General features: G+C 42.0%; 2 protein-coding genes across 5 annotated transcripts in view; one reads left to right on the forward strand and one right to left on the reverse strand.

The window, feature by feature from the left end:
* pfkfb4a (6-phosphofructo-2-kinase/fructose-2,6-biphosphatase 4a) overlaps positions 1 to 7742 on the forward strand; it is a gene marked incomplete at its 5' end in the record, with an annotated part of 63383 nt that extends 55641 nt beyond the window's left edge. For 2 of the 4 annotated variants that reach the window (XM_084173584.1, XM_084173582.1), the window contains 5 exons: positions 159 to 263; positions 2973 to 3102; positions 3215 to 3277; positions 3416 to 3480; positions 7277 to 7742. In XM_084173584.1, coding sequence (XP_084029710.1) covers positions 159 to 263; positions 2973 to 3102; positions 3215 to 3277; positions 3416 to 3480; positions 7277 to 7336 — 423 coding nt within the window. In that variant the 3' untranslated portion in view covers positions 7337 to 7742. Of the gene's footprint in view, positions 1 to 158; positions 264 to 2972; positions 3103 to 3214; positions 3278 to 3415; positions 3481 to 5855; positions 6699 to 7276 lie in introns of those variants that run through there. The other 2 variants (XM_084173583.1, XM_084173581.1) reach the window with 1 other exon arrangement.
* A 6339-nt stretch (positions 7743 to 14081) lies between these two features.
* Positions 14082 to 16566, reverse strand: LOC311138685 (actin-related protein 2/3 complex subunit 4-like). Its single transcript, XM_084173472.1, has 6 exons — positions 16212 to 16566; positions 15672 to 15790; positions 15472 to 15583; positions 15190 to 15285; positions 14820 to 14990; positions 14082 to 14705 (listed from the first exon to the last, which is right to left on the reverse strand). The coding sequence occupies exons 1-6, from the start codon at positions 16212 to 16214 to the stop codon at positions 14700 to 14702; spliced, it is 507 nt and encodes a 168-aa protein (XP_084029598.1). The 5' UTR covers positions 16215 to 16566; the 3' UTR covers positions 14082 to 14699.
* Positions 16567 to 16889: the final 323 nt, after the last annotated feature.

The raw sequence follows: 16889 nt of genomic DNA on the forward strand, positions 1-16889 counted from the left end.
AACAGTGTAACTAAAATGCAAAGTACAAGAGTAGATTTGGAAAATTGTGCAAGTCTGTGATTTACAAACTATGTTGTGGTGTGTTTGAGTAACTGAAGTGATTGTGTGTGTGTGTGTGTGTGTGTGTGTGTGTGTGTGTGTGTGTGTGTTATCCTCAGGGTGTGTGTGAGGAGATGATGTATGAGGAGATCCAGCAGCACTACCCTCTGGAATTTGCAATGAGGGACCAGGACAAATACCGCTACCGTTACCCCAAGGGAGAGGTGAGTGAGAAGAGAACATTCTCTAATGCCACATAAAAAAAAAAAAAATCTTTATGCATTATGAAAGGGCTCTGCCAACCTGAATGCTGGTTTTATGTGTCATAACTTGCTTCTGCTGAAGAGCTGTACAGTTCTTAACAATGTGAATTTGCATCAAAATAGGTCAAAGTAAGGGCCATGGTTTTCTTTGTGAATGTTTTGCTCATGGGGTCCAAATGTTGTTTTCTTTTGGCACTGGGACATTAAAGTAGAACTGACAGCGTTTTAGCAACATGAAATCTGTTCATATACACCCCCAAAAATAATATGATTCCTTTTTTGTACATTTTCTGACAAGCGAGCACTTAGATATGGTAGTTTTCATACTTTCATGGAATGTTTGGGAATGACCGCGTAAAGCATTTGTGAAAATTCTATAGCAATATATAGTGGGAAAGCAGCTGTGCGTTTGGGCAATTAAAACACTGCAGTAAATAAAAACGTGTCCGTCTTGTCCAGGACCGGAATCTAGACAGACCAGTGCGCCATAGCCAATCAGAGCTACAGTAGGCCTATATGCAAATAAGCCATTTGCCACACTGGCCTGCAATCATTCACTTTGAGCTGGACTGTGTGTTTACAGGCAGTAGCAACAGCGTGACTTTAAATAATTAGAAAGTATTAGCCAAAATCCTAAAAATACACCTGAGTGGATTTCACAGGCATCCCCTTACATTTGGGAACTTTACAGTCCTATTGATCAAACAACCAGTTAGGCTATCTCTCCCTCCCTAAGACCAACAACTAATGTTAGCCAGAGAGAGATGAGCTAAAATCTAATGAGGCAAAAGTAGATAAACACTCTTAAACTTTTTCAGCTTGTAGTTGGCCGTCACAATTGCACTGATAAACGATAGGGCCTGCTCGCCCTTCTGCAACTTGCCTGCCAATGCATGCTTGTCCCAACCCACGTTTTGACAACTGAATGGAAACTGCCTGCCCGCCCATTTTATCGATGCCAAATACATTTGATTAACAACTAAGAGATATGCTTGCTAACTGTGCTAAGTCGTTCAGCAATTCACATTTCTTGTTAGCAAACCAAATGACACCTGCATCTCTAGCTGTAGCTGCCGAAAAACGATGTGAAGGGGAAAAAGTCGGCCACTCGTCCAATGACATGACATTCTCCCAGCAGCTAGCTAACGTTAGGCTGTGTTTTTAGCTTGCTTAATAAATAGCTACATACAGTGCATTTGGAAAGCATTCAGAGCCCTTGACTTTTCCCACATTTTGTAACGTTACAGCCTTATTCTAAAATTGATTAAATTATTTATTTTCTCATCAATCTACACACAATACCCCATAATGACAAAGCGAAAAACATTTTAGCAAATGTATATAAAAAAAATACATAAGTATTCAGACCCTTTGCTATGAGCACACAGCCAAGATAACGCAGGAGTGTCTTCGGGGCAAGTCTCTGAATGTCCTTGAGTGGCCCAGCCAGAGGCCGGACTTGAACCTGATCGAACATCTTTGTAGAGACCTGAAAATAGCTGTGCAGCAACGCTCCCCATCCAACCGGAGAGTTTGAGAGGATCTGCATAGAAGAATGGGAGAAACTCCACAAATACATGTGTGCCAAGCTTGTAGCGTCATACCCAAGAAGACTCAAGGCTGTTATCGCTGCCAACGGTGCTTGAACAAAGTACTGAGTAAAGGGTCTGAATACTTATGCAAATATGATATTTCAGTTATTTTTAATACATTTGCAAAAATGTCAACCTGTTTTAGTTTAGTCATTATGGAGTATTGTGTGTAGATTTGATGAGGGGGGGGGGGGAAACTATTTAATCCATTTTAGAATAAGGTTGTAACGTCACAAAATGTGGAAAAAGTTAAGGGGTCGGAGTGCTTTCCGAATCATGCATTGAACTGTATCTGTCTATTCTGCCAACAATGCATTACTCTACGTCATGGATTTTTTGGTCGAATATAATCTATTTTTAAAACCTCTTTTATAAAGCTGGTTTTGTAGCATAATCTGGGAATTTGATATTTTTTACTGATATTATGATTGTCTGTTTGTTTCATATCTGCAAAGTAGTTAAAATGCTGTCAATTCCACTTTAACCACATTCAGGTGGCTAATGGCTGGCCACTTACACACTGCGCCCAGCCTGCATAAGCTGCCTCTCCGACAGCTTGAGCTAAGCACCAGGCTGAGGCTGTAGTAAACAAAGCCCCCTTCCTCTCTCTCTGTCCCTGTCTGTCAGTCTGTGCTCCAAGCTCTGGGTCCAGGCAGTTTTTCAGTGGCCATGAACACCCAGCAGTGTGTTCTCACCTTTAGTCTGTCCCATTACTCCCACTTAGAGAGATGGAGGTGGTGATAAGCGAGGCTGTCTGCCCATCTCCCACTCAGTGGTGGGAGAGGGCATTGTTGTCTGAGACACTTTACTACTAATGGATTAACGTACATTAGGGTTAGGCTTTCTACATTGTTTTCCACTGTAGACCCCATTACTGAAGATAATTTCTCATGTTGTATTTGTCTGTGCCATGTTTTTTTGTGTGTTTTTTTTTTTTACACCCTGCCTTGGTTAAGTTTTTGTGTCACCCTATTGTGACCTTGCCTTTTTGGCCGAGTGAGAGTCTTGGTTGGTCTGCCTGTCTGTTTGTCTATCTCTCTGTCTCTGAGTGTATCTGACCGTTGACCTGTCCTCTCAGTCCTATGAGGACCTGGTGCAGCGTCTGGAGCCAGTCATCATGGAGCTGGAGAGGCAGGAGAACATCCTGGTCGTCTGTCACCAGGCTATCATGCGCTGCCTGCTGGCGTACTTCCTGGATAAGACCGCAGGTCAGTCTGGTTGTCTCTCCTAGATAAGACCGATGGAAGGTGTTGTTTGGTCCCTTTTTGTAGATCTCTTTTGTAATAGATTTCTTGGTAATGTTTGTGTGTTGTTTCTCAGAGGAGCTGCCCTACCTGAAGTGCCCACTGCACACCGTGCTGAAGCTCACACCAGTGGCTTATGGTAAGACTGGCCTTCCACTGCTACCCAGTCCTGTCTGTACCTGCTTCAATGTGAATTGTGAAATAACATAAATATTTCACATTGGATTTTGTTGTTTTATAATACACAAATGCACCTTTCTGTGCTCTGTGTTTTCAGGCTGTAAGGTGGAGTCCATCTACCTAAATGTGGACGCAGTGAACACTCACAGAGATAGACCAGAGGTTGGTATATCTACATACTCGCACACACAGACACTGATTTGGTGGCAGAGTTGGTAAAGATAAGCGGGAATCTGTGCTACGCTTGACAGATGACTCTAAACTCTGTAACCTGTGCAGCTGTAGTGCTTTTCAACAGTCCTGGTTGCAATGGCTTCACAATCAGAGGAGTGTTTAATAGTAGGGCCTAGAGTGGAATCTTTATTGTAGAGATCATGTCATGTGCACTGGTATCAGTACTAAAGATGATGATAGTGACTCATGTTGTGACCTTCATCCATTGTCATCACCTTCTCACGCTCTCATCCTGAATATATCCATTAGTTAGAGGATAGTGGGATGGAACGACATGATTCATGATGTTATGTCATCAGGTGACGTGTCATTAGGAATCATGTTCATGACATTTCCTTATTGTATACGTAGAGAAGCATTTAGGTAGTGTAACTATTAGAATCAACTTGGATAATTAAATTATTAAATGTACTTTTATCACATCTTTATCACATCCTGGGCTCTATTTTCAGCTGGCACTAAGGAGGCGCTAGTGCCGAATGCCAGGTTTGACAGTTTACCTGTCAAACATCAGCTCGCTTTCGCTGAGGTGGGAGGGGTGTCAATATTTGAGGTGTGTCCTTTAAAAACAAGCGCAAAAGTGACAATTTCATGCAGCGCTAATGGGAAGTTTTAAGACCCACAAAATGCAGGTCTTAACGGTAGCACAGGTGATAATGGCATGGATTTTGAGAGTGGAAGTGCAGCCTATCCCGCCATGATGCACAGTGCCCATGGAAGGAGAGATGTGCCAGTGAAGCTCGTATTTAGAAACCTAAACAAATTATTGATTTCCGCCCATTTCATTTAATTTGATAAAAAAACAAGCATAGCCTACCCTCCCCTTAATCAAGGCTGGTTTAGCAACATCACATAGCCTACCCTCCCCTTAATCAAGGCTGGTTTAGCAACATCACATAGCCTACCCTCCCCTTAATCAAGGCTGGTTTAGCAACATCACATAGCCTACCCTCCCCTTAATCAAGGCTGGTTTAGCAACATCACATAGCCTACCCTCCCCTTAATCAAGGCTGGTTTAGCAACATCACATAGCCTACCCTCCCCTTAATCAAGGCTGGTTTAGCAGCATCACATAGCCTACCCTCCCCTTAATCAAGGCTGGTTTAGCAGCATCACATAGGTGTGCCTTTTTATCCTGGCCAAAGGCCAAAAGTAGCCTATGAATAAACCTTTTTTGATATGGTTTCTACTGGGGGTGCTTTTAAATATTTTGGAGGTTTATGCCCTCGTACATTTTAATTATTCACAATTCACATACCTGCATTTTGCTTGTTCAAGTAGGCTATCCATCCCCATTTTCAAAGAGCGCCTCTCATCCGATTTACCAAAGACACGCTCTTCCAAAATATTCGGTCGTTCTATAATGCCATATCAACGGCAGATTATTTTGAGAACGATACAATTGACAAGAGCCTAGTATTGGCTCGAATGCAATGGAAATTTTGTCTGCTTTTTCTGGAGATGTGCAAATATGATCTGTAAGGTGGTTCCATTATGTTTATAAAACATTACATTTGCGAGAAGTATAACGGTGAGTGGACATTCCCCCTTTCTCTTTATATTAGATCTTTATCCAGCTCCTGCAAAAAGTTTGGATGTGCGTAAAACCCTCCATAGTCTAAGTTGCCTTGTCTGTATTGTACGCCCACAGGGAGCAATTATGGTGCCTGTAACTGTATTTAGACATCGCCTATTTAAAACAAGTTGTTTTGTTTTTATTAGAATTATGCACTGTCTTTTTAATAGCCTAGTGAATTTAATATTGCTTGTTGACTACGTTTGGCATGTCCATGTCCAGACTGCAATTTACAGTAGATATTGCCCCTGTGTCAGTGCGAATGCTGTAGCCTATGTTTCCATATTGAAGCAATGCAATTAGAACAATGTGGGCTGACATGTTCAACATATTTAGCAAACTAGGCTATAACGGACTAACATTAGAATTGGAGTTGATGACAGTGCAATACATAAAAGACCGTAAATACACAACTTGAAGCAGCCACATATTTAGCCATGGCGCACATTCTGATTGGCCAGTGAAGGGTCAAGCCTAGACAAACCCACAACTTGTTTATTCATCAAAACCCAGCCCTTTCGCGCCACCAACAACTACTGCGCCCATAATTCCGATTGTGAAAATGGCAAAAATATTTGACTCACCCTGAACCTATAACGCTACCGCCAGCGCTAAGATTTAGCATTGCGCTAGGTTTGAGCCCCCTGTCTTTCCCACCCATCCTCCCATTATAGCTATTTTGTTTCCCTGATGTTTGACCTCAAGCTTTTGTTTCATTGCTGAACAGAACGTAAAGGTGTCGCGGATGGCAGAGGAGGCTTTGCTAACAGTACCAGCTCATCAGTGAGATACTATCCCTCACACTCCCTTCTTTCTACTCCTCCGTCTGGCCCTTTCCCCTTATCTAGTCCTTCAATCAGACACTTAGTCCTCAATCACTCCATACCCTCTTTACTTCCTGACATCAGAAGCACTGATAATTAACTGGAATTCAGTTAATTTGTAAATATCCCTACCATAAGGGTCTGGTGTCATTTTTTGTTGTTTTTTTGTTTATTGAAATGCTGCTTTTTTCTCTCCAAATTGACATAATGGTTTTGTAAATCAATGTTGTACTGCCAAATGTAAAGCGATTAACCCGAAGCACATTTCATTTCAAATATTTTAATTTTAGGAAAACCTTTTTAATTTAGTCTCATGGATGTATGTCACTTTTTATTCAGGAAGCTCAGTATTTTATTATTATTTGTCAGTCGTGAGTATGTGGAGTTCAATGTGCCTCACTGTCTTTTAATTAGTTTAAAAGTTGAATGTGTGTCTGTCGGTGTTCATAGCGTTGCACAAATGTCTACTTGATGAGGTAGTGTTTTGCACCTTGACTCTGAAACCTAAACTCTTTTGAGTGTTTCTTTAATTAGTTATTTTTTAAAATTTCATTCAGTTTAGTGTATTTTTAATTTGATCAAGTTAGATTAAATGTTCATTTTATAATCATGTATAAAGGCCCAGAGAAACGTTTCTTTTTTATTAAAATGTGAAGGTCTCTGCTCCATATGGAATATGAGGAAGTCATTTACATATCACTGTTTACTGGCTATGCTAATAAAATCGACTTGACCAGCCCTGCTATATTTTATGTATCGATACATCGACCCTCATGTTTTTGTTCTACAAATGTCTTCATAAACCTCTTATACTGTGCTATGCAAATGCAGAGCATTTGTTCCTCAACCTTATTAATATGCAGAGGCTGTATTGGAAGTAATTTCCTCTGTAGAGTACTAATGCCTATTCATCAGACTCAGTATAAACACCTGTTTGTAGAACAGTGCTTGGCCTCTGTCTGACACAGTACCCGTCACCATAACAGTAACTCTCCTCATCCACAAAGCCAACTGCAAAACATGCCTTTTTCATACACTCATTTACTTGTCCTGGACACTGGCTCGGAAGCGTGTACATAACCAGCTGACCAGGAACAATTTGGGTCAGTTGTGTAAACTAATATCTACTTCTCTAAACCATTCTCTGCCACAAACATAAACATACATCACTGTGTACAGCACATAGTGTCTCTCACTGAATTTTAAAAAAAAAAGTTGATAACCACAGAACATCTCCCTTGTTTAGAAACTCCATGGACAGATTTGATTCGTCATTCTGGTGTCTTCTTCAAAGGGATGTAAAACGTGTATGTTCCTCTTTCAGAACGTCAACGTTCATCGCACCACAGAAGATGCCTTGCAGACAGTCCCACCTCACCTCTGAAATGCAAGCCACTCGGATTGAAGTTTGGGCTCTCCTCTACCTCCCTGTTACTATGTGTCATTACTTGTGACTCTAGTGGTAAAGAGTCTGTGGACATTCTCTGTTCAACCCACTCAACTGATGGTTCTTTGTTGGGCGATATGTGTTTTCCCAGCCTGGTCTCAGAGCAAAACATATATTTTACAAAAATCCATGCCATTCCATTTAGTATGATATGTTACTTTGTTAGGTTACATTACATTGGCATACGTAAATACGGCACACTCAAATTAGTATGGTAAGTTATATGTTTGGGATGACAGATTACTTAAAGCAAAAATGAAAGGAGGGTGGATGGGTAGGTGTATAACGCGAATGTCTAGCAACCCAATGGTTGCGTGTTCGAATCTCATCACAGACAACTTTAGCAACTACAGAAAAGTATTGACTTTTTCCACATTTTGTTGTATTACAGCCTGAATTTAAAATGGATTAAATTGAGATTTTGTGTCACTGGCCTACACATAATACCCCATAATCTCAAAGTGGAATAATGTTTTTAGAAATGTCTTGAGTCAATAAGTATTCAACCCCTTTGTTATGGCAAGACTAAATAAGTTCAGGAGTAAAGATTTACTTAACAAGTCACATAAGTTGCATGGACTGTGTGCAATAGTAGTGTTTAACATGACTACCTCATCTCTGTACCCCACACATACAATTATTTGTAAGGTCCCTCAGTCGAGCAGTGAATTTCAAACACAGATTCAACCACAAAGACCAGGGAGGTTTTCCAATGCCTCGCAAAGAGGCACCAATTGGTAGATTGGTATATCTTTTTTTACGGACATTGAATATCCCTTTCAGCAAGGCAAAGTTATTAATTACACTTTGGATGGTGTATCAATACACCCAGTCACTACAAAGATACAGGCATCCTTCTGAACTCAGTTGCCGGAGAGGAAGGAAACCGCTCAGGGATTTCACCATGAGGCCAATGGTGACTTTAAAATAGTTTGTTTAATGGCTGTGATAGGAGAAAACTGAGGATGGATCAACAACATTGTAGTTACTCCACAATACTAACCTAAATGACAGCGTGAAAAGTAGGAAGCCTGTACAGAATAAAAATATGCATACATCCTGTTTGCAATAAGGCACTAAACTAAAACTGCAAATGAATAAACTTCAAAGCATTTTAAGTCCTGAATACAAAGCATCATATTTAGGGCAAATTCAACATCCATACATCACTGAGTACCACTCTTCATATTGTCAAGCGTGGTGGTGGCTGCATCATGTTATGGGTATGCTTGTCATCGGCAAGGACTAGGGAGTTTTTTAGTATAAAAAGAAACGGAATAGAGCTAAGCACAGGCAAAATCCTAGCGGAAAACCTGGTTGTCTGCTTTCCAACAGACAAATTCACCTTTCAGCAGGACAATAACCTAAAACACAAGGCCAAATATACACTGGAGTTGCTTACCAAGACGACATTGAATGTTCCTAGTTACAGTTTTGACTTAATTCGGCTTGAAAATCTATGGCAAGACTTAAAAATGGCAGCTTAGCAATGATCAACAACCAACTTGACAGAGCTTGAAGAATTAAAAAAAGAATGGGCAAATATTGTACAATCCAGGTGTGCAAGGCTCTTAGGACTTACCCAGAAAGACTCACAGCTGTAATCACTGCCAAATCTGATTCTAACATGTATTGACTCAGGGGTGTGAATACTTATGTAAATGTGAGACTTCTGTATTTCATTTTCAATAAATTTGCATACGTTTCTAAAAACATACACTGCTCAAAAAAATAAAGGGAACACTTAAACAACACAATGTAACTCCAAGTCAATCACACTTCTGTGAAATCAAACTGTCCACTTAGGAAGCAACACTGATTGACAATACATTTCACATGCTGTTGTGCAAATGGAATAGACAACAGGTGGAAATTATAGGCAATTAGCAAGACACCCCCAATAAAGGACTGGTTTTGCAGTTGGTGACCACAGACCACTTCTCAGTTCCTATGCTTCCTGGTTGATGTTTTGGTCACTTTTGAATGCTGGCGGTGCTTTCACTCTAGTGATAGCATGAGACGGAGTCTACAACCCACACAAGTGGCTCAGGTAGTGCAGCTCATCCAGGATGGCACATCAATGCGAGCTGTGGGAAGAAGGTTTGCTGTGTCTGTCAGCGTAGTGTCCAGAGCATGGAGGCGCTACCAGGAGACAGGCCAGTACATCAGGAGATGTGGAGGAGGCCGTAGGAGGGCAACAACCCAGCAGCAGGACTGCTACCTCCGCCTTTGTGCAAGGAGGAGCAGGAGGAGCACTGCCAGAGCCCTGCAAAATGACCTCCAGCAGGCCACAAATGTGCATGTGTCTGCTCAAACGGTCAGAAACAGACTCCATGAGGGTGGTATGAGGGCCTGACATCCACAGGTGGGGGTTGTGCTTACAGCCCAACACCGTGCAGGACGTTTGGCATTTGCCAGAGAACACCAAGATTGGCAAATTCACCACTGGCGCCCTGTGCTCTTCACAGATGAAAGCAGGTTCACACTGAGCACGTGACAGAGTCTGGAGACGCCGTGGAGAACGTTCTGCTGCCTGCAACATACTCCAGCATGACCGATTTGGTGGTGGGTCAGTCATGGTGTGGGGTGGCATTTCTTTGGGGGGCCGCACAGCCCTCCATGTGCTCGCCAGAGGTAGCCTGACTGCCATTAGGTACCGAGATGAGATCCTCAGACCCCTTGTGAGACCATATGCTGGTGCGGTTGGCCCTGGGTTCCTCCTAATGCAAGACAATGCTAGACCTCATGTGGCTGGAGTGTGTCAGCCGTTCCTGCAAGAGGAAGGCATTGATGCTATGGACTGGCCCGCCCGTTCCCCAGACCTGAATCCAATTGAGCACATCTGGGACATCATGTCTCGCTCCATCCACCAACGCCACTTTGCACCACAGACTGTCCAGGAGTTGGCGGATGCTTTAGTCCAGGTCTGGGAGGAGATCCCTCAGGAAACCATCCGCCACCTCATCAGGAGCATGCCCAGGCATTGTAGGGAGGTCATACAGGCACGTGGAGGCCACACACACTACTGAGCCTCATTTTGACTTGTTTTAAGGACATTACATCAAAGTTGGATCAGCCCGTAGTGTGGTTTTCCACTTTAATTTTGAGGGTGACTCCAAATCCAGACCTCCATGGGTTGATAAATTTGATTTCCATTGATAATTTTTGTGTGATTTTGTTGTCAGCACATTCAACTATGTAAAGAAAAAAGTATTTAATAAGATTCTTTCATTCATTCAGATCTGGGATGTGTTATTTTAGTGTTCCCTTTATTTTTTTGAGCAGTGTATTTTTACTTTGTCATTATGGGGTGTTGTGTGAAGATGGGTGAGGAGAAAAAAAACGATTTAATCAATTTTGAATTCTGGCTGTAACACACAATATGGAATAAGTCAAGGGGTATGAATTTTTTCTGAAGGCACTGTACTTTTTAAGCTACTTTGCAACTACTTAGCATGTTAGCTAACCCTTCCCCTAAGCATAACCCTTTAACCTAACTCCTAACCCTAACCCCTAACCGAACGGAGCATATCATACTAAAGCAGTCGAACGTAGCATATCCTACTAAAGCAGTCAAACGCAATATATCATACTAAAGATCAAGACGCAGGATACTATACGTCCAACAATTCGTATGATATTGTACGATCGATATTACATTGGTAGGCCAATGTAATGTAACCTAACATTAAGTAACATACACTACATGACCAAAAGTATGTGGACACCTGCTCGTCGAACATCTCATTCCAAAATCATGGGCATTAATATGGAGTTGGTCCCCCCCCCCCCTGCTGCTATAACAGCATCCACTCTTCGCTTTGTGCACGAGGGCATTGTCATGCTGAAACAGGAAAGGGCCTTCCCCTAACGGCTGCCACAAAGTTGGAAGCACAGAATCGTCTACAATGTAATTGTATCCTGTAGCGTTAAGATTTCCCTTCACTGGAACTAAGGGGCCTAGCCCGAACCATTATTCCTCCTCCACCAAACTTTACAGTTTACACTATGCATTTGGGCAGGTAGCGTTCTCCTGGCATCCGCCAAACCCAGATGGTGAAGCGTGATTCATCACTCCAGAGAACGCGTTTCCACTGCTCCAGAGTCCAATGGTGGCGAGCTTTACACCACTCCAGCCGATGCTTGGCATTGCACATGGTGAACTTAGGCTTGTGTGCGGCTGCTTGGCCATGGACACCCATTTCATGAAGCTCCCGACGAACAGTTATTGTGCTGACGTTGCTTCTGGAGGCAGTTTGGAACTCGATAGTGATTGTTGCAACCGAGGACAGACGACTTTTACGCACTTCAGCATTTGCCCGTTTCTGTTCTGTGAGCTTGTGTGGCTGAGCCGTTGGCTGAGCCGTTGTTGTGTGGCCGTTGTTGTGTGGCTGAGCCGTTGTTGCTCCTAGACATTTCCACTTCACAATAATAGCACTTACAGTTGACTGGGGCAACTCTAGTAGGGCAGACATTTTATGAACTGACTTGTTGGAAAAGTGGTATCCTATGATGGTGCCACGTTGAAAGTCACTGAGCTCCTCAGTAAGGCTATTTTACTGCCAATCTTTGTCTATGGAGATTGCATGGCTGTGTGCTCGATTTTATACACCTGTCAGCAACAGGTGTGGCTGAAATAGCCGAATCCACTCATTTGAAGGGGTGTCCACATACTTTTGTCTATATAGTGTATCATACTAAATGGAGTGGCAAGGATTTGAGTTAAATATAATATGTTTTGCTCTGAGACCAGGTTGGAATTCCAGCCCTTCTCCCTCTCTGAGCACATCCTTGTCCTCTTTTGGTGTCTATGTTCAGAGCAATGTGAACTGAAGGACCAGAGCCTTTTGGCTTTTCTGTAAGCATCCTCAATAGGCCTGTACAATTGTATCAGTTGGACTTATACTCCTCCGTAGGTATCTCAGTCAGTCTACAGCACATTCAGTCCAATGGTTTAGCGGTCCAAGCAGAATTGTGAATGAAATGAACAGTTCTGCTTGCATTGTAGGGTTTGGGAGAATGCGTTCAGGGAATTACTCAGACCCCATTACCTTTTGCTGCTCCAATCTCATGGTAGGAAGAGCCTTGTTAGTAGTTTAGTTTATGTGTGTTAAGGCTTTATGTATAGCTGACAGCGTTGTCTTGCCTAGGAGAGAAATGGACTGCAACTTATTTTTGTAAAGTATGAACCCCCTCAAAGTATTGATTGTGTTATTCACTTGTCCATTTTGAACCTCAGCAGTGTCACTGTATTGTCCTTCGTGTCAATGTTTTATATGAAAAAGTATTCTGAGATGTGCAATTATAAAAATGTGATGGCTGCACCATCAGCATATGCGAATATGTGGGCATATTCAATTGTTGGTGCTTGTGTTGGCTGCTACTGAATTCAAATGTTTGATCATTTTTCCTGTGTTTTTCTAAATGTTTTTCCTGTGTTTTTTCAAAATCTTCAATAAAGATGTGTTTTATACAGCTGCCTCAGATTCATGACAGAGTTCCTCTATTACAGATTACCTCACAGTTGGATTTTCTCCAAATCAGCCAAGCACATAATTGCATACAAATTACTAAAAAGCACCAGTGTTGAATGAATATGCTGGAATTCAGTGTTGCAGTTTAAGTCTTACAAACGGAGGAAAATAAATACTACAACAAACAGTCTGTTTTAGTCACATTTTAGTCATTTAGCAGACTCTTATCCAGAGTGACTTACAGGAGCAATTAGGGTTAAGTGTCTTGCTCAAGGGCACATCGACAGATTTTTCACATAGTCGCTCAGGGATTCTAACCTTTCGGTTACTTGCCCAACGCTCTTAAACGCTAGGCTACCTTCCCCCCAGCTTAGAGCTAGAGGCCCAGACTTTAACCAGGAAACATGCAAGATCTGACACGCTCATTTTAGAGCCAGCAACACATTCACTTCCCCTTTCTCACACCTAAAATAATACAGTGAGCCTTACTCTGCTCAAACTGAAGATAAACTGCTGATCTTAGCAGAGAATTGAGTCCCAACCAACACAGCTAGTGCCACAGAAATAGAATTAGAAATAAAGTACACTGAGTGTACAAAACATTATGAACACCGTAATATTGAGTTGCACCCCCCCTCAGAACAGCCTCAATTCATCAGGCATGGACTCTACAAGGTGTCAAATGCATTCCACAGGGATGCTGGCCCATGTTGACTCCAATGCTTCCCACAGTTGTGTCAAGGTGGCTGGATGTCCTTTGGGTGGTGGACCATTCTTGATACACACAGGAAACTTGAGCGTGAAAAACCCAGCAGCATTGCAGTTCTTGACACACTCAAACCGGTGCGCCTGTCACCTACTACCATACCCCTTTCAAAGGCACTTACATTTTTTGTCTTGCCCATTCACCCTCTGAATGGCACACATACACAATCCATGTCTCAATTGTCTCAAGGCTTAAAAATCCTTCTTTAACCTGTCTCCTCCCCTTCATCTACACCGATTTAAGTGGATTTAACAAGTGACATCAATAAGGGATCATAGCTTTCACCTGGTCAGTCTGTCATGGAAAGAGCAGGTGTTGGTAATGTTTTGTATACTCAGTGTACATATCTAATGGTATGCACACTCAACCTCAAGAATGAGGATATGGACAAAAATAAGTGCATGGATGGGACACACAAGCACCACTACTCAGAACTACAAACAAGCTGTCATGAGTTTTATTGGTGATTATATAATTCATCATTATCATTTCAAACATGGTTTATTTAGGACAGTTCAATAAATCTGTGATGTCTTGTAATAAAATGTAAACATACATCTTTCTTTTTTTTATGTCCATGATGATCGTACTGAACAGGTTACATTTTCTTTGTTGTAACAAAAAACTATACAACAAATAGACAAACAAGAGTACATAAAGACACAGAATGTATAAAAACAACACAGGCTGTTTCAGTTGCAACAACACATTCTCATTGTCCCGGTAATCATGAATATCAACCTGGTTAATACTTTTAAGGACCCGCCTTGGTTTTGAGATTTGCTCTAAGAGGCAGAAAATGATATTAGAAAATAATTAATTATATACAGTCATCAATATTTATGTATAGTACAGGGAAATACTTGTGAGACACAGTTGGGTGCCACACACCCACACTGGATTGGTTACTTTCTATGTTATTCCTCGCTGATTGGTTGTTCACTTACAGTACGCTTCTCAACCCTCTTCCTGCTATCGGACCCTTGAGCCTGCCCTGTCTCACAGATCCATGGTGATGGCTAAGTCATGTGATCAGTGAGAGGGATGAGAGGACACCAACTCAGAACTGCAACAAAAGGAAGGCATTGACAAGCATCATAATACTGTTCCAATAGTCCCACTGATTTGACCATATTTCTATAAATGTAGATGGTTTTGCTTCAACACATAGCAGTCTTACATTCTTGAGGAACTCCTCCGCTACGATACGGGCACGGGCATTGACAGACAGCTTCATCTCGCTGATCTCCTTGTCGATCTCCTCCATGAAGGTGATGACGAAGTCCACCAGCTTGTGCTTGTACATCTGCTCTGTGTGGAAGTTGGTGATGAGGAAACTGATGTCATAGCCCTACATGACAGGATGAAGAGATGGACGAAGAAAGAGAGAAGGAATAAAAAATATTATCAAGTCCAACAACAGCAATACCAACAACACCAATTGAATCATTTCCTCTTTCTGCCTCTGTTTTCTTTCCTGTTATGAATCTCACTGGTTCCTTCAACCCCAGTTTAAAACATGAACGTCTGAGTTGATTCTAATTTATCACCTCAACCGCTTTCCTCCTGAGAATGAAGAAGTTCTCCGCTCTCATCATCATGAAGCGCATGAACTTGTGGCACAGGATCTTCTCAATCTCATCAGCCTGATGGAGCCAATCACAGTGCACTAATCAGCATTTGCATTAAACACACTTTTTTTGTTTCCTTATTGATTACAACTGATGGCTTTCAAATCTATATGAAAGACTTGATTTCTGCAAACAAACACACAACATCAAGATAATGGAAGGGTGACATTGAAAGTGAAAAGACGGGTCATATTCCCTGACCTGCTTCACAGCAATGCTGACTCGCACAGAGTTGATGGAGCCCTCGATTAGGACCTTTTCCTTGTCATTGCGGCTGATCACCACAGGCTGTAGTAGGAGCTCTTTACTACTCCTGTAATGAGAAAAGACAGTGTCACAAATAACATTAATGTCGTCATCATGAGGGGAGAGAGAGAGAGACACTTTCACACACAACTCACCTGACCTCCACCTCTGGTTTGTTGTGGCGTTCCACTACCTGAGAGGAGAAGTTCTCCAGACAGAGGGCGGCCTGCAGTGTGGCACGCACAGCATTCAAGTATGGGCGCAGGGTCGCTGTCTGAGGGAGGGGGTGCCAACATTAACTCACGTATAGAAAACACTACTATTACATTTCAATTATCACGACAATCATCCAGAAACCTTTTTTCTTTTTTTTGACTAAGGCTTTACATTTCCGTCTCAGACAGACTGCTGTTTGGACCTCTAGACAGGCGGTACCATGGTCACAGGTTTTGCTACAACCATGTTACTACAAACATATTAGCCTCATTAATTTGCATAGTATTGAACAATCTAAGAATGTTGTGGCGTTGTCAGAGCTTTCTAGCTGTAATGCAAGTATACTAGTCCAACGTTACTGTCTTGCTTTGATCCAGACAGTAACGTCCCAAGCCACCAGATAAAGGTTCAACCTGGGAATTTAAAAGCAGAGAATATCATCGGTATTTCTGATTAAAATAGACATTAAACTCACTCACCATTTCTCTGTTGTAGTGGGTTTTGAAGGCGGAAGTTATTTTGCCACGCCTGCCAACTCATCTTCCGCAAATCTCATATCACAGCGAATAGAGCCTTTTCATTGGATTTCGACTTCACGGTCGCCGCGGCCATCTTTCTGCCACAGATAGAACAATGAGACAGATATTTCACTGGATGTATAAATGTGAAGCATCCACTTGGCGTTTCCACTCATACCAAATATGTCCACTCTGTTATGAACAGAGTGGACTAAGGTTTGTAGACTTTACCCGTTGCAAAAGTTTTTACAAATCGCGTTGTTTAGAAGGAGCGCAAAGGCGAATTGAGTTATTGCACAAGCGCACGTCACAGAGTGGGCGTTCCCTAACGGAAATATGCAGATGATGCTAGAATGTGCCAATAGGATCTCGCTAACTCGTGCTTAGTTCCGCACCTCTCCTTGCTTGTTCTGCCCACTATGGCTCATTTGTTCCCATTGGAAACGACAGGCTGTGGTCTATCTTGGTTTAGTTATAAAAAAATCTTTGTTTCTGCTATCTAAAACATCTTTGGACACATCCATTTGTTGGCCTCACTTTGTAGGGGAGTTAAAGAAAATGAGAATTTAGGGAATGTGCTATTTTTTTAAATCATAGTTATATGACAGACTATTGTAATATTATACGTACAAATACACA

The sequence above is a fragment of the Coregonus lavaretus genome (assembly GCF_964263955.1).
Source record: "Coregonus lavaretus genome assembly, chromosome: 12".
NCBI classification, from domain to species: domain Eukaryota; kingdom Metazoa; phylum Chordata; class Actinopteri; order Salmoniformes; family Salmonidae; genus Coregonus; species Coregonus lavaretus.

Excerpts from the sequence above, each read along its gene's own strand:
- LOC311138685 (XM_084173472.1), bottom strand. Across the intron at positions 15,584-15,671 it reads AAACCAGAGGTGGAGGTCAG|GAGTAGTAAAGAGCTCCTAC; the intron begins GTGAGTTGTGTG and ends TTCTCATTACAG. Across the intron at positions 15,286-15,471 it reads TCAGCATTGCTGTGAAGCAG|GCTGATGAGATTGAGAAGAT; the intron begins GTCAGGGAATAT and ends TGGCTCCATCAG.